The sequence below is a fragment of the Peromyscus eremicus genome, chromosome 1 (assembly GCF_949786415.1).
Source record: "Peromyscus eremicus chromosome 1, PerEre_H2_v1, whole genome shotgun sequence".
NCBI classification, from domain to species: domain Eukaryota; kingdom Metazoa; phylum Chordata; class Mammalia; order Rodentia; family Cricetidae; genus Peromyscus; species Peromyscus eremicus.
In genome coordinates, this window is record NC_081416.1 from 168,683,326 (window position 1) to 168,703,049 (window position 19,724).

Consider the following 19,724-nt stretch of genomic DNA (forward strand, 5'->3'; position numbering starts at 1 on the left):
GTGTCATTTTTTCTAGATTGCTTCCTATTGTATTGGGGGCAATGGTGTCTCTAGGAGACCCTGATAAACTTGAAACAGTGGTCAAGTCCTGGGAGAGGTAGCTGTATCATTTGTTGCCATCTCTGTGTGATAAGAAAGTGTAAGGCTTATCGGAAGTGCTAGACTATCTCAGCTAGCCACCTTGAAATTGTCCTGAGCACTATATAGTCCAGAGCCAATCTTTGGGTGATGTTCTTCAGTTTATCAGCATTACCACAATCCAGGTAGAATCATCCTTGTGGGACCCCATCATGCTTTTGGAGACTTCAGAGACCTCTGCTACTAATGTTTATTGTTCACTGTGGAAAACTTAGACACATTAAATGTCATATGCTGTAAATCTTAGGTAGGTTAAAGGAGCATGATCTATTAAATATATCTGGGATATACAGGCTTAATTCCTAAATATCTGCTTCAGACTCCAGCCTGAAATCACACATAGGAAGGTACATTAAGCCTAAGGTTAGAATTAGTACTCTATGAGACCATTAATATCAAAACAGAAAGTTTAAATTTTGAGATAGTATTCACACTTTAAGAAAAATTTTAAAGCTTCAGAATAAATCTGAGGGGTATGAGATTAGTGACCATAGTAGTCCCTAGATTTTGGTCTTCATCTGTCCCATACCAAGTGGTTCTTCTGATAGGAGACAGTGACTGGATTTTCTTTTAACAAGCATGCTTGGGTTTAGAGAAGGAGAGGCACACTCCAACTCCAAAGCCAAATTTAGTTTTGAATTGGACTACACAAAGATCACCTGCTTAACCTGTCTGTAGAGTCCAGCAAAAACAGACATTTTGAAAGGTTTATGAAATTTTACCCTGTTGGAAGTATTCTATATCCCTAGGGCAGATTACTCCTTCTGGGGGGTATAGTTTTTGGGGAGTGGTTCTCTTTTTTTGATGCTACATTTGTTCAAAAGTCTTTAGATTCCTCAGTTGGATGGTTTTATTTTCCTGGAAAGGCAAAAGCAAAACCCTGCCCTGACCTCAAAGTTTTCCCTTTGTTGGGTATCATTTGATGTCATTTTAATCAAGAGGTCTCTCTTGTTTGAATGGAATCTTTACCAGCTTTGATGGCATCCATAGGTTTTCTTCTCCTGTGGAAACAAAAGCAAAATCCACTTTACTTAATTTCCTGATTAATAACCTGCCTTTCTTGATTTATTTGCATTGGTGTAGAATGTAGAAAGTAGAGGCTTCAGAAATTGGTGTTCTTCATACAATGGGAGGAAGAATACAACTAGTTCTTTTTATAAATTGAAGCCTGTTGCTTTTGGCATATTTGTTGTTAATGTCTCCCAAAAATTACTGCAAGCTCTTTGTCAATGTTTATTTTCTACCCATAAAGAGGAAATTTCAGCATTAGTAAAAGGTACTACAATTTCTGCTATATTCATTCTCATTAATTGACAAAGCCTCAATTTTCCTTTTAGAATCAATTTAGAACCCTGTTCTACATAGTTTTTTTTTTCTCTGTGTGGCAAAACTATCCATTCCAGAATGTTAGCTTCTCCCTACACAAGAATTCCAGTAGGAGAATGAGTAGGAGGTAGAATGACCAGGATACAGTCAAGTCTGGATCCAAGCAATACACATGGGCATCTGTAATTTTTTTCTCTACCAGAACCAGTTCTCTCTCAGCTTCAGCTAAAAAGTTTCTAGGACTATTTTAAGCCCTCATCACCTTGTTAAGTTTGAAATAAATTACTTAGTTCTTGTTTTGTTAATCTAGTTGTGGGCTCTAGTCAGTCAATGTCTCCCAGTAATTTTTGAAAGTCATTAAGAGTCTGAAGTTGATTTCTCCTGATTTGTACTTTCTGTAGTTGATTTTTTTTGTAAACCTGTCTTATATCCTTGTAGTTAATAGAATCTCCTCTTTATATTTTTTCAGGAGCCATTTGTAATCCCCCGCAAGGCAATATTTTCTTCACTTTCTTCAACATTTCTAAAGTATCTACATTTGAATCAGCTAGTAAAATATCATTAATATACTGGTAAATTATAGATTGAGGAAACTGTTTACAAATTATTTTCAATGGTTGTTGTACAAAATATTGGCACAAGGTGGGGCTGTTTAACATCCATTGTGGGAGAGCTTTCTATTGATACCTTTAAATGGACTGGGAATTATTATAAGTAGGCACCATGAAGGCAAAGTTTTCTCTATCCCATTCTTTTAAAGTTATAATAAAAAAAAAACAGTCTTTTAAATCAATCACTATAATAGGCCACCTTTAGATAATGAGAAGGCAGGGTATTTCCAGGTTGTAGAGAGTCCACTGGCTGAATTATTTTATTTATGACTCTTAGATCTGTTACCATTCTCCATTTTCCAGATTTGTTTTTAATGACAAATATAGGAGAATTCCAAAGACTGGTTGATTCTTCAGTATGTTGAGCATTCAGCTGCTCCTGTACCAGCTAGTCTGATCCTTGTAATTTTTCTGATATCAAAGGTCATTGTTCCACCCAGACAGCCATTTAAAGGTAGGGTTGTTGGTGCCTTCAAGAGGTCATCAGCTGTTTTGCCCTGTTTGTGTACAACTTGAACAGTCTGTGACTGCTCTAGAAAATACCTTTTAATATTGCTCTCAAAAGCATTCTCTACTTTATGGTTTGTTTTTGAGATTGGAGGAATGTTGATCTCTGTTTTTCACTGCTGTAATAAATCACATCCACATAAGTTCATGGCTATATTAACCACATATGGATTTAATTTTCTTCACTGTCATTTTGGCCCTAAGCATTTGACCCATCTCATGCTTTGTTTCTCCTGAAATAAAGTTATAATCCCTAGAAGCTGTATGTTTACCTCCTAAAGAGGCCAATTTGAATGCCAAGATTTCAGCTCAATTAGAGTTATGTTTGCTCCAGTGTCCATAAGACCTTCATTTTCAATGCCATTTATCTGTATTGTTAACTTTGGTCTTTGATTGTTTATAGAAGTTTGTCAAAATATTTGTTTTATGATTTCTCCTGAAAGTTTTGCTTTATCTTCTAAAGCTGTTCTGCCTTCCAGAGCAGTCTTTTTTCTTTTTTCTTTTCTTTCTTTCTTTTTTTTACAATAGGCATTAGGTCCTTTAATTGCTGTGTGGAGGAGTTTCCCTGATGGGAACAGAAAATGGTTGAACCAAATTTCACATGGGGACCTCTGAGAGGCATCCCCAAGAGTCATCTTGATGGCAAAGGGTTGTCTCACCTGCCCTTGTTGATCTTCATTCTTTAGTCCAATGTCAGCCTTTGCCACACATTCTGCATATTCCAGAAGGCTGGCGCCTTGTGTTTGCATTATTGCTAGGGAAAAAAAAACCAAACTATGGTTTTAGGAATGCTCTGCCAACAGTCCCTTTTTGGGTGACCTTGTTTACCACAACTAAAACATATGACATTTTGATTTTTCTGTAAGCCTTTGGAAACCACCTCTCCTATGCAAGTGTTGTCATGATTATGAGATTCAGTATTGAGTGTATTGCTGTGGGATGGTCTGTATGTCAAATGTGTTGCTCTGATTGGTCAATAAATAAAACACTGATTGGCCAGTAATCAGGCAGGAAGTATAGGCTGGACTAACAGAGAGGAGAACTGACAGAACAGGAAGGCAGAGGGAGACACTGCCAGGCTCCGCCATGACAAGTAGCATGTGAAGATGCCGGTAAGCCACGAGCCACATAGCAAGGTATAGATTTGTAGAAATGGATTAATTTAAGATGTAAGAACTAGATAGCTAGAAGCCTGAGACATTAGGCCAAACAGTTTAAATAATAAAAGGGTCTGTGTGGTTATTTTATAAGTGGACTGTCAGACTGCCTGGGATTGGTGGGACCCGGAGAGAAACTCTCCAGCTACAATGTATCTTGGATTCATTCCTCTATGGGTGCTGATCTTGCCTTTAAAGGCCTAATTACCCTTTTGCATTATGAATTAGCATTTTCTTTTTTTATTTTTATAATAAGCTTTACTTTTTTTTCTTAAAATAGATCCCTCACTAAATTAAAGAAGCACACTTAATACCATTCAGTCCTTCACAGTTTGAATGATGAGATCTTCTTCTACTTGATCCTTTTAGTAATTGTTATTCACAGAAAACAAGTGCTGATGTGTAATCGTGGGTCAGAGTGCTTTTGTCCTGGAACCAGCAAAGCATTTCTGAAAGTCCAGAAGAATCATTTCCACCTTTGTGAAAGTCCAGGCAGAGCCTAGGAATTTTCAGTAGACTGTGAAGGCTGGAATTCTGCTTCAAACTTTTCCTTGAATTTTAAGTAGTCTCTTCTTTTGTCAAAATATTTTATCCACTGCTGGGGGCAGCTGGCCTTGAACGAGCTCCTCAGCGGATGGCACTGAGCTGCGTCCTTTGCCAGTACACCTGCCTTTCCTTCATGGACAGGGATGCCATTCCTGAAGGGGTCATGCAGGGAACAATGTGACTGACATGTGATCACACGACTAGCCTACAACCTGAGGCTGAGGCGCTAAGGGCCCTGAGACTTCTGGTCCCACACTCAGTCTACTGAGGATCAGCCAGCATGGGAGAGTGTGTTGCAGAGTTCAGTTCCTGTGCTGCAGAGTCACAAAGCAAATTCATGGTCAACACAACTCATGGTCACTGAGAAAGCTCCAGCCTCGGGTTGACCCTTCCGGGCCACCATGAATTAACATTTTCAAAAGCCAGATATTCAATTAGTATTTGTCTAGCTTCTGGAGTTGGTATAATTCTATTTACAGCTGAAGTCAATCTTTGTAAAAAAAAAAAAAATTATGAATGTTTCTTTTGGGCCCTGTATAACTTTAGTAAGTAACTCAGTTCTCTTTCTGACTTTCTTAACTCTGTCCCAATCATTCAAAGCTGTTGTACAGCACAGAGTCAAGGTATGTTCATCATATATAGAGTGTCTTTGTACATTAGCATAATCATCCTCTCCAAGAAATGGGACTTGGGAAATTACAATACCTCTAGTCCTACTTCCTTATTCAACAGTCCTAGCCTCATCTTTCCACCAAGTCCTCCACTATAATTGAGGACCAGGCTCTAATACTGCTGTAACTAAGTCTTCTCAGTCTTGTGGGACAACTCTGTTACTATTTGCCCATGAATTTAACATCTACCTCACAAAAGGGAATGCATATCATATGAGACTATTGCTTCCTTAAGTCAACTCTAACATTTCTACAGGATTCCAATGAGCTCTGACACAGCTTTGAGGCTATCTGTCATTTGGTGATTGTTCCTGTGTGGTGACTGGATAAATTAAGGTTGTTTTTGTTTTTTGTTTTTTTTATAATCTTAGACAGTTCCTCTCTAATTTCATAATGTAATGATGAGGTTGGTTCTCATCTAAACTCCTCTATCTGTATCTGAGTATTTTTATTATCTGTTTTAATAACTTCTTTCAATGCTTGTAACTTATCAATCAAAAGTTTATTATCTTCTTTAGTAATAATTTGTAGGACTTGTATATTATCAGTACTAATCTTTTCTAAGGCTTGTATTTTGTGAATGGTGTTTTCAAGGTTGGTTTCTCATCAGTCCATTTCTCCTATTTGGCACTGATATCAAAGCAATTTTTAAGGATAAAATACAAATTGCCAGACTGATAATATGACCGACATTATTTAGTTGTTTATCTCCTCATTTATTTTACCATATGTATCCCGTCCATAGTAGGAAGACAGGGCCTTGTTCTCTGCATTGTGATCATTCCCATTTTTAACATAGGGAAGGTTTTAAGATTATCCTTTCCCTTTTTTCTTTTTTAAATTTGTTTATTTATTTATTTTAATTAATAAATTCATTTAATAGCCTAGTTTACTGTTTAAAAGTTCTCAGGTGTCTTTCCAGTTCTGATGCCTATCCTCTGAAGATTGGGTTGTGCAGATGTAGTGACCATGTCTGACCAGCAGGTGGAGCAGGCGCAGCACCAAGGCAGCATTGCTATGGGAGCTCCAGGTGCAGAAGCTGCAGTGACTGGGCACTCTAGGAGTGCTTGTGCTCTGGCTGGTGCCCTTGGTGACTGCCTTGGGGAAGTTCGGCAAAGCAGCTGGGCTACAGAGGCACAGCTATGGTACAAGGGCCTTGCTGGAGGCAACTACAGTAGCTGTGGGGTGTGGCTTTCCTTCCTGCAGCCAGGGGCTTGATAACAGCTGTAGGGCCCTGGCCCCCCATTTTTGGTAGCTGCCTCCTTGCTTGCCGACCTTGACCAGATGTCCTCCCTATGCTGATTCCCTGCCGGTTTCCTTCTCCCTGAGCACTCACGGGAGGTTCTTTGTTTGTGTATCCTGCATTTGGTGTGAACAGCTTAGATGCAAGAATGTAGAACATTCAGTAGCGAACTTCTGCCCTCAGGGGATCCTCCATTGTGCTGTAAGCCTGTATTTAAGGTTTCCTCCCTCTTTCAATAAATGGCATTCCCCATTGTGCTGGGGCGAATGACCCGCTGTTTCTTGTCTCTCACAGCCCCTCACTCAGACATGGTGATCAGGTGGTGGTAACGCGGGTGCTACCACAACAAACAGCAGCCTCAAAAGTTCCAAGCCCTGAGCCTGTCTCAAGGCCAGCTGAGCTGCCTGGATTGGGAGCCTGGATTGGTTGGAAAAAGCTCCTCAGGCAGGAAAACAGCCTAGAAGGGGGATGAGGAAATAGTGAAGTGTGCAGGCTCCCCTTCTCAGGACTAACAATGGCTCTCATAAAGTCTAACAATGCCCTACTTTGAGTGCCAGATATAAGTGATTTCTTTTACCGTTTATTAATAAACAAATCCTGAGCACAAATATTTAAAGGCAAAAGAAAATCTGAGGCATATCCAAGGGACCACGAAAACACCACCTTGGTTAGCTTCTCCACTCGAGAAGTCCCTTGCTCCTCACCCCACCTCTTCTCCCCCACTTTTGTGGTCCTAATTTTTTTGTTTTAAATTGTTTTTGAAACAGGGTTTCTCTGTACTGTACTGGCTGTCCTGGAACTGGTTCCATTTACCAGGTTGGTCTTGAACTCAGACCCGCAGGCCTCTGTGTCAGGAGTGATGGGATTAAAACAGCGTGTTTCAAACACAGGTCTGTGCCTTTGTCTTCCAGCATCTGTTTCCCCAGGACTCTGATGTTACATCATTGGGTGTGGTGGCACAAACCTATAAGCCCAGGATGGGGTGCAGAAGCAGGATGTAGGGAGATGAGGTGGCTAGTCAAAGGCAGTTCTGATTGTTACCAGCTGTCACCTCCAACCCGAGCTGCTTTTCTGTGTAATCTTTTCCCTCTTTTTCTGTTCATGATGTGAACTAAGGGGGACACTGTGTAAGGTTATTACATAACACTACAGTGATGGAGCAATGGGATCTTATCCTTCTATATGGAAGACTCCAACATGTCAAAGAAAAAGGGTGGCTGGTAAGTATTTGGTTAGTATCTTTTGATAAGGAATTAGATTGAGAGACAGGGCATTAATAGCAACATTTGGGGATGTGTCTGTTGAGTGTGTTTCCAGAGAAAAAAAATGGAGTAGGGGCAACCCACCTGACTGTGGGCAGGGGACCATGGCATGGCTGAGACCCATCATTCCAATGTTGCCATGCTCCCCTTCCAAAATGAGCTATTATGCTGCCAACAAATCTTCCCTCCATTTAAATTTTTTTCAAGTTTGCATCACAGCAATGAAGAAATTGATTAATCCATGGAGGAGTGTGTGTGGACTCCCCTGCCTCAGTGGATTGATGGCCATTTCTGCCTCTCCAGATTCACTCTTCCAGAGTTTCCCTATCTCAGCAATGTGGGTGTCAGATCTATGGGGATTGACTGCCTTAGTCTCTGGGTTCAGCCTTTGCATGTCCAAAAGGGCAGTGACAATTGGAATATGAATTCCTGGCTCCCTCCTTACAGAGCCACTGCTGGGCAGGATGCAAGTTTCAGCCCAGAATGAAAACTCTAAAAACATCAGTCAGTGAGATGGTTCATTGTGGGTAATGGGACCTGCCTCTCTCTAAGCTTATGAATTGAGTTCAATGCCCCAGAACCACATTGTGGAAGAATAGAACCAAATCCTCACACACACAAGCAGCTGAGGGTCACAGGTCAGACTGAGTAAGGCCCAGCGACCAGTGATCCCCTAGGTCCCAGTGAGGCCCTGTGCTTTAGCTACAGCACCAGGAAAAAGAAAGCAAAGCAAAGCAAAGCGAAGCAGCCTTGGAGTCACCCATGTGTTGTGAAAGTTTCCTCTGAGATGGAAACATTCCATCCTGCAGGGCAGCTACTTAAGCAGGAAGCTAAACAACTCAAAATAACTTCAGGAAGTTCCTGAAACCAACCAGATCCCCCAGTCCCCTCTCAGCCAGGGCAAGCAGTAAGTTACAAAGGAGACTCAGAGACCAGACCAGCTGCCTGCAAGAGGTTTAGACCAACTGAGGCACCTGGAAAAGACACCCTCCAGCCTGTGGAGCTGCCTGTAGGCTGTGCCATGTTCCCCAGGATCCCAGCTCTGGGAGCTCTCACTCATGCAGTGGTAGGCTTTGGTGATGAGCTGTCTTGGAGTCATTTCTGCTCCTGTAAGTAATTCTTGACCCAAACATTTTCTTGTAACTCTAATATAAAACGGATTGGTTCACCAAGTTGGACTTTGGCCAAGGGGTCCCAATCTGCAGTGAGTAGATGTGTATGTTGAGTCTCCCCAGGAAACATTTTGTCACACAGCACTATGGAGGCCAGGCCTTGGCAGAGCAATGGATCCCACCATTGGTGTTCAGCTGGTCACATTGAAAAACAAGTATTTGGGGAAAAAACAGTGAGTTTATTATTCCGCATGTGTGTTGAACATGTGTATGTGTCCCCTCTGGGGCACAGTGAGTTCAGTGTCTCCCATGTAGAAATATCAGGAGGCAGAGATGTGTGGTGAGGGTTGATGGCACCAGGACAGCACAGGCTGACACTTCCAAGTGTAAGGTCATAGGTTATGATGTCAGAGGAGGGATGGGTGTGGGTGGCCAATAGGGATTAGGAATCACAGGAAAATGGGTTCATCAGAGAGGACCAAGCCCTCCAGACAAAGGGCTAAAGAGAGCCCCAGCCCTAACACCCAAGCCAGGGTGACAGGGACAAACATATGTGGGGATGAATTTATAGTGATTGAGTTCACATTTTCCAACACGCTGAAGATCCCAAGTGTTTCGTCTCTCTTAAATATGTTTTTAGTCATCACGTCCAGACATCCTTTAATGCTAAAATTGGCATTAACTCCACCTAGAAGATGAAGATCCAGTCAGGTTCAAAGGGAAGGAAGGGATAGTTCAGGAAACCTAAAAAAAAACTCACACCCAGGAATCCAGGCTCAAGCCCTCTTTCTATGGATGCAGGAGCCCAGGTTCTGAATTTTTCCCTCAGTCCCAGGGTTCTCCATCCACACTCCCTCTGCTACAGCAATGAGGGCCTCTGACCTCCCCTCACACCCAGGGTTCAGTCTCCATCCCTCCTGCTGAGTCTCTGGAGTCATGGCCTCTGTCTCCCTCATCCTGGGGATGCAGCCTCCAGCACTCACCTCCTTCAATGGCAATTTCACCATCATAACAACCAGTGTCCTTTGGACAGAAGACAAAGTTTTTGTGGCAGGAGCCCCAATAGTGCAAGCAGACAGGACACCTGTTGATTTTTGACTGATCGGCGGCTGAGGAGAGAGGAGGAGTTGGCTGTACAGTGTGCTCTCAGCTGCAGCCCCAGACAGATCGCTCAAGTCTGTGTGCCCAGATCCCATACTTGCAATATGAAGGCCCCTAAGGAGGACTCTGGTGGTGTTATCGCTGTTGCACAGATCAGCATGACAGGTCTCGTGATATATGGCAGCCAAAATTCCAGGACCATAAGAATACATAAGGACAGTGCCGTTATCAGGATATATACCCACACCCGAGTAATCATACATACGGATATTGTGGACATCCTCATCCTTAGGGATGCCTGTACCTTTGCTCCCCACTAGGAGAGATTTGGGACCTAAGAGAGACAAGAGTGAAAGCCAGGCTTGGATGGGGAGGATGGCCAGGCCTGGGAGCCCACTTCTTGGGTCCCGTGATGTTCCCAGTCACAGGGAGAGCACAGTGCCCAGTGACAATGGGACCCAGCATGTCCTGTGTCCGCCAAAGCCTGCAGCACAAGCCTGGCTCCTTCTGCCCTGCCCCTGCACATCCTGTTGAACAGTCTCCACAGTCTGCCCTGAGCCCTCCTACAGGCTGCAGCCTCACTCTGCTCACCATCTCCTCTACCCTGCTGGATTTGTCTGCACACTCTGCCCTTCACACCCACAGCTGCCTCCCTGTGGTCTGCTTCTCTCTCCTTTCCCACTTCTGTAAAGCTGCAAAAGGACTCAGTGGCTTAGCAGAGTCCCAATCAGGCTCTCAGCATCCTTCCTTCCCTCTTTTTATCCCTCCCTCCTCCCTTCCCTCCCTTTTTTCTTATGTTTTTCCAACCCTGAGTCTCATCCAGTCCAGGCTCCTCTGGAACTCCCTATATAGCTGCAGGTGAAGTCGACTGTCTCCACCCACAGCTCCATGCTGCCATTACAGACAGGTGCCACCACACCCAGTTCACATGGTAGTGGGGAGCAAGTCCAGGGTTTTCCCCCTAATTACCACAGGACTACCTTATATATTCCTATCATGACCCAGATAACAAGGCACAGAGGAAGAGCCTAGGCAGTAGGGGAGCTGAGCAGGAACTCCATGGCACAGAATCCAGTGCAGGGCTGGGCTGGCAAGTATGGGAGTGCGTCCCTCCATCACATCCCACATACCTACGTCTATTAGCACAAGGGTCTCATAACATGCCTCCTTAGGTCCAGCAATCTTGGTTCCCTGTGAGGTCCAGTCAACAAGTGTCTTAGGGAAACCGGAGCCAAATGTCACCATGACCCCCTCCTTACAGAGAAGACTATCTGTGGAGAGGAAAATCACCAGGGTTTGTGAGAGACAGGGAGCCACAACTGATGCTGTACCCATTGCTCTTCTTTTACACCCTTACCTGAGAAGGGGGTGAAGCCCAGCAGGAAGAGGAGCAGGAAATACTGGATGCAGCAGGCTGCCATGGCTTCTCTTCTGCTGGGAAGAGCTGGTCGGGACCTGGGAACTGATGGAAACAGGAGACAGTTCAGACAGACAGACAGACAGGGATTAACCCTTGGCCTGTGCCAACTTTAAGGTATGCCAGAGCGTGAAGCTAGTCTGTCCTGAGTTGCTTGGGAGTTACAGCAGCCTTACTGTGCCTCATGTTCTATGGCTGCAATTTTCAGACTCAGCCATGGATTCCCAACTCCAAGAATCCAGCAAGTCTGTTCCTTCAGTGTCTACATGGATCCTGGGTCACGGAGCCCTCTGCCTCAGGACTTCCGATCGTAAGCAGGTCCTTCTCAAGGTCTCAGGGTCTCAGCTCTCAGCACCCAATCTGCCCAGATCTTGAATCTGAGGGACCTGGCTTGTCTATCCTAGGAATGTGACATTCAGTTTCTGCTCCTCCTACCCCACAGGACCCAAGATTCTGGTCACTCATCTTCCTTCTTCAGGCCTAAGTGTACAGTACTCAGCACCCTGCCATGAAGGAGTAGCAACCATGGGCTCCTCCTGCTGTCATGGCTGGCTGTCTAGTACCCAGATGCCTCACAGAGACACAAGACCCAGGAAAACAAACCCAGCTTCCTAAAACCAGAGTCCCTCCCCCATCCTCCACCCCCCGACCCCGCATCCGATTCAGGTTCCCGGGCCCTGTTCTCCCTCAGACCCAAGACTTCAGTCCCTGTTTATCAGACTCAGGCATCCATGCTCCGGCCCAGGAGTCCAGGCCCAGCCTCTTCCCTCAGAGGCATGACGGCCTGTTCCCTTCCCCTACTTTTTCCAGTTTATCCTCACTGGCTTCTGGGATCTGGCCTTTCCCTGTTCTTTTTCTCTTTTAAGCAGCAGAATCTTTCTGGTTCCACTCACCAGATCTTGGGAGGCGTGTCCTGAAATGTTCCAGTCTCACCTCTGTCTCCTCCCAGGGTCACAGGACGAGGTAAGAGAAGACACTCGAAGTCCCATTGGCTTATGAGAATCCTTTGCAAACTTCATTGGGTAAGCCTGGAAAACGGCTGCATCCTATTGGTCCCCAGAGATGCCAATTACTGGGCTCTTCACAAAGCATGCATGCGCAGAAAATGAGTGTTGGGCAACGGTCAGTGGCAGTTGCTGCTTAGGTCATCCTCCTCCAGTTGCAGGGTCACATGGTATCCTGGAGTGCCACGTGGTGGAAAGTCCGTTGCCCTGTCACTTAAAATGCTTCTAAATTGTACCGATGAGCAGTGAGCCGGTGACCGCACAGGTCGTTATCACAGATATTACCCTCGTCATTACTGTGCGGGTGACCACTCAGATTATACACATTTGTCAGTTCTTTTATTACATTTTAATATATCTTGTGTGCATGTGTTTGACAATCGTATGTCAAGGTGCACACGACAGGGGACAATTTGGGGAGTGAGTTTCTCCTTCCACGCATAGCCCCAGGAGTCCAACTCAGGATTTCAGGCTCGTGGATAGGTCCCTTTACCGGCGGAGTTGTTTTGCTGGCCCTGATTTCTTTCCTTAGAAATAGTAACATAGTAACTATATACAAAGTAACTAGTTTCGAAGCGAAGCGTTTCTAAAACCATGTAACGTACTTCAGATGTTATATTTTGAGGCAGAGTCTTCCAGCCCAAAAAGGGTTGTAGTGTTGAACCCTTTGTGTAGCTGAAACTGACCTTGACCTTCTGATCTCTCTGACCCCTCTTCCTGAGTCCTGGGTTACTGGTGGGTGCCACCATTTATGTGGCCCTGGGCATGGGAGCATGCTAGGCAACACTGTTTCAGCTGAGCTCCAGCCCAGAGGACCTCGTTCAGCTTTATGACTTATGTTCCCTTCCACCTTTCCTCAGTCCTCCACTTTCTGTCCCTTCTGCCTAAATTCCACACAGGGAGGACACCTGTGCCCTTTGTCTTCCTGACTCTGCCGACTCTGCTTTACACAGGGTCCTGAGAAGGGCAGGGTTTTGTTGATAATGGCCCGTTAGTACGGCACTGCACACTGCACGCTTCTTCATCGGTTGGTGGACACACCACCTTTTTCTTTTATTATTGGGTCGTTGGGTATTGGGCAATCGGTCATCTTTCTCTGTGGCTGCTTCTTGTTGATAATGGGGACCCAAGGAAGCTGGGTTGCTGGTCAAGGCTTGGAAAAGCAGGCTGTTTCACTAGTTGTAACATTGGGAAGTGTTGTCTGTGAGGCTTGACCAGTATGTAGATTCTGAGGAATCAGCTAGAGCTGGTGCTGGAGTTGTCTGTTGTTGATTTATTGGGACAGATGGACAAGGGACAGTAAAGTTAAGTAGTTTAGAGAAAAAAAATTTTATCTTGGATGTCAATTGAAACTTTTAGGCCCATGGTCCTTGTAGTTGTGAAGGGGAATCCTAAGACCGGGGAGAGGGGAGAGACCCCACCTTAGGCGTAGGCAGTAGGCAGGGAAACTTGGCTCTTGGATGGCAGGATACTTACCTGGTGTCTGTTTGAGAGTTCTTGAGAAGAGCTAGGACAGTTAAGACTGGCCTTATAAGGTCAGTTAGGGAACACTTGTCATCTAAAAGCTGGGTCTGGGTGTGCTGGGGAGAACACACTTCTAGAGGCTTCAGTTACAGCAGAAGAATCTTTCCTGGGGTGTTCAGGTGGGTCCTGAAATGGAGATATTTTGGGAACATGGGTGATTGGGGAGGGTCATGGCGAACGGTGATAGGGACTGTCTGTAAAGGTTGAGAGAACTTGGCTTTGCTTCCCAAAGAGGGACTTGGAGGATCAAGGGGACAAACAGTCAGTAATGGGGGTTGGGCATTGGCATCTGGGGTAATTGGGGGGGGACTGTGGTTAAAGGAGGGATTTGAAGAGAGGCACAAAGAAAGCAGTGGGAGGTGATGAAGGAGGAATCAGTGAAGATGAGGAGAGAGTTTGTTGGATGCCCTTAGCCCAAGTGAGTGTGTGTTGGAAAGGGGATGGCTCAGGCTATGTCTTGTAATTGAAAGTGTAGAATTTTCTCAGAGTGTTTGATGTCTGAGATGTCTAGACAGTTAATGAATTTTGGGGAGGCAGTAGGCAGTAGATCTGTGGCAATTATTTGGGCAGAGGAAAAGTAAGAGCGTGAGGAGATGAGATTCATTTTGTTTGGGAATAGTTGTCAGTGGGGAATGGGTGACCGTGAGGGAACAGGCATCAGAGGGTGAGGATGAAAATACAAAGTCGGGTTAGCAGAGTGTCCTGTGTTGAAGGAGGGTTAGGTATGTTACTGAGTTGTATAGTCGGGTAGCCTGGAGGAAAGTGGGGTGAGTTGTAAGGGATGAAAAAGCAGCTTGATGACTGTCATGTTGGCATGATTATCATCTTTACTGATAATAGAGGGGTCAGTCTGATACAGCCGACAGATAGGAAGGAGCTGTCACACATATAAAAAGTGCAGGCAGAAGTAGCTGGATGACCCTCTTGTCTATGAGAGGGACGGGGAGGAGGTCTTTAAGAGTTTTGGACAGGAGTGCAGAGGATCTGGGGAAGGTTGAGTCAAAGGGATAAGTGTGGATGGGTTGAGGGGAGGATGGGTAAGGAATGTGAGTGATGTGTTAATGCTAGAAGTTTGGAGGGATGGAATCTGAGATGTGGAAGGGATTGGATATCCCCTCTAAGTTAGGACTTGGGGGCGGGGAAACATTGTCGGGAATGGATTTTGAGAGGGGACCTTAGAGTTTGTTAGATTTAGAGGTGGGCAGAGAGGCAAGAGTGTAGAGACAAAGAGCTAGGCTGTGGAGGGTCTGTCCAGTTTTGGAGAGGTAGGAGACAGGGCCAATGGTCAGTCTAAAACAGTTTGTTTCTGTTAGAAGTGATTTGTTTTGGAAGTATAAGTTCCAGATAGATATTGGAGGCAGAGGGCTGGAGCTGAAAGGAGAGCGTTTAAGTTTTGGGAATTGTTGTTGTTGATGATGGGAGGAAGGAGGAGGTCCAGAAGCAGCTTGGTGTAGGGAATGTATTAGAAGTGAGTATTTAGGAATGTATGAGTGGAGGAAGTTGGCCATGAGGGCAGAGATAAAGGATGGAGAAGAGCAGGGTGGTGTACAGTGATGTGTTATGGGTGGGGCTGAGAGAGAAATTGAGATAGGTGACTTGGGGAGAGGAGATTGAGCTTTGGAAGTTGAAATCTGGTGACTCCTGGAACTGAGGAAGTTGAGGAGTGAGGCAGTATCAAATTGGCTGTCAGAGAGGGAAGGACTGCAAAGGAGGAGGCCATCTATATCATAAAGCAGGCGGGAGGGGAAAGGTGGAAGGCAGGTAGCAAGTGCCTGGCTGAAAAGGTGGAGACTGCCTGAACCCTTCGGGGAGGATTGTCCAGGTTGGTTGCTAGGACTGTTGAATGTCAGGATCCATCTATGTGAAGGCAACAAGGTCTTGGGAGTGGGTGGAAAATCCCCTTAGGTGTTTTGACTGTTCACATGGGAGTATTGTAGGGTGAGGAGATGGGGGTAGAAATGATGGGTTGGAGGCCTAGGCAGAGGCTGGTTAGGGTAGGGAGTATCGGGGTTTGGAGATGTAGGCAGAAGGGTCTTTGAGTATGATGTGCATCGAGAGAAACTAGGGTTGACTAAAGAAGTGGGCAGGGGAGGTTTTGGGATTTTGGAGAGTGGGAGAGTGAAGAAACAGAGGCCAAGGAAAGGACAAGTGGGACAGGAGTGTCTTGGGAGCTGTCGTCAGCACAGAAGGCAAAGTTTATTCCTGTTGGAGAGGACATCCCTTCCTAGTAGAGGGATAGGGCCTAAGGAATGAGCAGAAAGGAGTGGGAAAGGGACAAACCTGGGAAGGTGCAAGTTAGGGGCCTGTGGAGGGGACTGGAGGGCTGGGGTCCTCCCTTGTATTGGAGCAGGGCCAGTGTAAGACTCGGAGGAACTGAGGGTTTTTTAGTCTCGTCTCGAAATGTTGTTTGGATTTACAAAGCTTAATTTACTTTCTCAGACCCATAAATCACTTAAGCTTTCATATTTTCAGACTTCAAATTATTTTCTTACCTACATCACCTATTTGAGTTTCTCTGTCCTTAGACCCTATAACTTACATCATACATTTTTCCTTGACCTACATAACTTTCATGTCTGTTTCTCACATCCTTTAGAAACTCCAAATCTCTTTTAGTGTGAAGCTTATTAGAAGGTGAACTGTACATATCAAATGGGCTGACCAGGCAGCAGGGGGTTTGCTGTTGCTAAAGACAGAGCTTGTCATCTGTGTCCTCAGAGATCTGAGTAGGATAAATTTGAGTAGGATGTATAATTTGAAATTTCTTTCTTTCTTTTCTTTCTTTTTTTTTTCAAGACATGGTTTGTCTGTGTAACAGCCCTGGCTGTCATGGAACTGACTCTGAGGACCAGGCTGGCCTGGAACTCAGAGATCCGCCTGCTTCTGCTTCCCAAGTGCTGAAATCAAAGGCGTGCGCCACCACTGCTTGGCCTTAAATGGTTTTGTATTAGTTAAAACAACAGAGACTTAGTCGTTTGAGGCGGTGGTTCAGAAGGTAGAAGCAGCTGGTCTTCAGCTGTCAGACAGGAGCCACGTGTTGTCTTTAGCAGTCACACAGTGCTGTGGACTTCCTTCAACTGTCAGACCAGGTCAGAGGAATTCTGCCGGTCGAGGAAGAACGCGGGAAAATGACTTACTGTGCCCAGGCCGGGCACAGCAGTTAATCTAAAATGTCCACAGTTTGTGCAGGTTCCTGGCAGCCGGTGAGGCATGGGGCAGTTTAGACCTGTGGTTAGCGTTACCACAGGCCAGGTGGTGTTATCTGTGCAGGGTCCCATCTGCCTTCTTTGGAGGCCTTCAAGTTTCTTGTTAGGAGGGTTCTCTGCTTATTGTGTGAAGTTCTTCCTCGGACATTTTAAATGCCGTATTCTTCACCAGATAGCTGAGGAGTTTGAGGACTAGATACTTATTAATAGACCTGATTTTAGGCTTACCCTTGAAAACACATATAGGAGGCAAATAAAGCTTGTTCCTATAATGAATCATGACAGTAAGTATAGTTCTGAACATTAAAGAATTTGATTATTTATAAGGTGATTGACTATTAACTTGCATATCTTAATTACCTTTAGCAGTCTGCAGAATGTTAGTACAACTTCATCCCTGTTAAGTTTGAGCCTTTAGTGTGAGGTAGAGATTTAATTGGAGATCCTGTAGCATCAAAATAAACCATAAATGCAGTAAACTTTAACCATTACAGAATGTCATTTTTGTGTGTGTGTGACTCAGTTTAAGCTATAGGCAGTGCCAGGACAGAAGGGGTTACCCTGGTAACGCAGCCATCGTGGCCATGGCGGATGATGGGCAGGGAATTTGTTTTTAGCATGGGAGAGGTCCTTTTGGTGGCAGGGGAGAAGGGGAGCAGAGGTGGGTTGGTAGGGATTGGAGTGGGTGGGTAGGTGGGGAGGGTTGCAGAACTCCAGACACAGGCCTAAGAAGCTGTAGCTCCTAGCGGGAGGAAAGGTGTGAGTTTGTTTGGGATTTTGATTGCTGGGAAGAGGAAAAGTAAAGATGGACAGGCTCAGCTTGGGCCTGCTAATGCTCTGTGCTCATGAGCATTGACTCCTCCCAGCCAGCCTCGGCACGACTGCGCCATGCAGAATGGGCAGGGTGGATTGGTAGTGGCGGGGGTGGAGGACTAAGGGGTGGCTGGGGGAGGGAATCTGCAGAGCCAGTGGTCTGAATATAGAGCAGAAGGAAAAAGTAAGGCGGCCCTGGGGCCTTTTGCGAGGGGTGAGTGGCAGATGCCATGGGCGTGGCCTGAGGTGGTAGCAGGCGTGCCCAGGCCTGAAAGATGAGGCCTGCAGCCTCTGTGCCTGTGGCGTTGGTGCAGAGGGGATGTGTGTAGCTAGCTGTGCAGCCTCAGTGGAAGTGGGGGCTCAGGGAGGCTTTGAGGCAGCCTGGGCTGTACAGCCTGCAGGGATCACTGCATGGGCAGCAGGCTAGTGGGGCAGTGGCAGGCTGTGCTGGCAGAAGAGGCAGGCACACAGCAGGATTTTGTTGTGACTCCTAGTCATGCCAGGGCACAGGTGCAGCAGCTGGTGGGCACAGAGGGTTGGACAGTCAGTATTCCTACAGTGCGAAGAGGTTTAAATAGGACACGAGCCGGGTGGTGGTGGTGGCGCACACCTTTAATCCCAGCACACAGGAGGCAGAGGAGGCGGATCTCTGTGAGTTCGAGGCCAGCCTGGGCTACAGAGTGAGTTCCAGAACAGGCTCCAAAGCTACCCAGAGAAACCCTGTCTCAAAAAACAAAACAAAACAAATAAATAAATAAATAGGACACGAAACAGATTGTACATGAAACAATGCAGTGTAGAAAAGCTGAGAGTGTTAAGAGTCACACAGAGGACTTGGAGCAGACAGAAGAAGAAGTGCAGACACGTTCAGAGTTATTGTTGGGTGGCAAAGTGCACCATTAATATTGGGTATGAGTTTCTGGAAGCTATTCCCATCACCAGTGGAAGGCTGGTGGGCCAAGATGGAAGCTATTCCCATCACCAGTGGAGGCTGGTGGGCCAAGGTCGAGAGACAGGGTGTCCCCATGAATCTCGAGAGGTGATAAGGAGATCTCTGGGAAGAAAGAGTCATCATCCAGACTCTGTCACCAAGAAAGGGCACAGTTGTCTTGAACAAATCTGGGACCAGCCATAGGATTTTCAGAGGGGTGAGGGGCAATCGTCAAATGTGAAAGCAGAGCTTACAAACCACACCTAATGAAACAGAGTGTGCTTGTCAGAGGTGTAGGAATGTGGCAAGTCTAGGGAAAACTCACCAGTTAGACACTGTTGGGTGGAGAAGGCTGGCAAGGAAGGTCAGAATGTGTGAGACCTGGGCTGATGAGGTGTCCTGCAGCCCGAATGGAAGTCATGGACGGCATCAGTAAGAGGACCAGTATCAGCACAAGACACCCCAAGAACAAGTTCTCAGCACAAGGGAGATTTATTTGCCCCAGAAGGACAGAGGGCAGGGAGTAAGAGACAGAGACAGGAGACAGAGGAAGAGGGAGAAGGGGAAGGGAACAGGAGAGGGAGGAGGTCTTATTTGTCCTAGAGGGATGTAGGACCACCTCTGGATAGAAAGGAGACAGACGTGACCCATAGGAAAATGGCGGTTTATAAAGGTAAAAGGGAAACCCTGTGTTAGGATAAAGTGTTTAATTTTAATCGGGCATGTTAATTAGGGCCAAAGGGGGCTTTTGATTGCTGGACTTCAACACTTTGATAGCTGGACCTTGGTAGTCAGCCTCAGGAGGAGGAAGTGGCCAAATAAGGGAGTAGACCTTGGTGGCTAGCTTTAGGAATGTAATCTAATGGTTGTTAGCAAGACAGAGGGAATGGGGGAGGGGCAAGACCTGTCAGAGCTGTGTTTGTCATGCCCAGGCCGGCTAGAGTCCCTTCAACAGCTTCAGCTACAGGGTGTGGGCAAGTAAGCCATCTGATCATAGACTGAGAGTAAGGGATGAGGAGGAGTCTGTAATTGGGAAACACACGGAGGACCCCCGGGACCACAGAGGATGTGGTACTGAACCTAAGCAATAAGAGAACACCAGCTCCAGGAACCTTATGAATTAAAATTAGGACATGATGGTTCTAAGGTATTTTT

The 19,724-nt window shown here is 45.7% G+C and overlaps 1 protein-coding gene and 1 pseudogene across 2 annotated transcripts; one reads left to right on the forward strand and one right to left on the reverse strand.

Moving 5' to 3' along the window:
- The window catches only part of LOC131895619 (carcinoembryonic antigen-related cell adhesion molecule 1-like), a 156,263-nt pseudogene that overhangs the window by 92,824 nt on the left and 43,715 nt on the right, over positions 1-19,724 (forward strand).
- Positions 8,792-12,118, reverse strand: LOC131924933 (CD177 antigen-like). Of its 2 annotated transcripts, none has more exons than XM_059280186.1 (6): positions 11,985-12,118; positions 11,032-11,136; positions 10,805-10,945; positions 9,772-10,008; positions 9,557-9,682; positions 8,792-9,261 (listed from the first exon to the last, which is right to left on the reverse strand). In XM_059280186.1, the coding sequence occupies exons 2-6, from the start codon at positions 11,093-11,095 to the stop codon at positions 9,023-9,025; spliced, it is 807 nt and encodes a 268-aa protein (XP_059136169.1). In that variant the 5' UTR covers positions 11,096-11,136; positions 11,985-12,118; the 3' UTR covers positions 8,792-9,022. The 2 variants fall into 2 exon arrangements, with proteins under 2 accessions (XP_059136169.1, XP_059136174.1); XM_059280191.1 differs by lacking the exon at positions 11,985-12,118 and adding an exon at positions 11,913-11,980.

What these genes read in the sequence shown, in the direction of transcription:
- LOC131924933 (XM_059280186.1), bottom strand. Translation starts at nt 11,095, where the DNA reads ATGGCAGCCTGCTGCATCCAGTATTTCCTGCTCCTCTTCCTGCTGGGC. An exon ending in GGGCTTCACCCCCTTCTCAG is followed by an intron (nt 10,946 to 11,031) that starts GTAAGGGTGTAA and finishes TCCTCTCCACAG; the next exon opens with ATAGTCTTCTCTGTAAGGAG. An exon ending in TGAAATTGCCATTGAAGGAG is followed by an intron (nt 9,262 to 9,556) that starts GTGAGTGCTGGA and finishes TTCATCTTCTAG; the next exon opens with GTGGAGTTAATGCCAATTTT.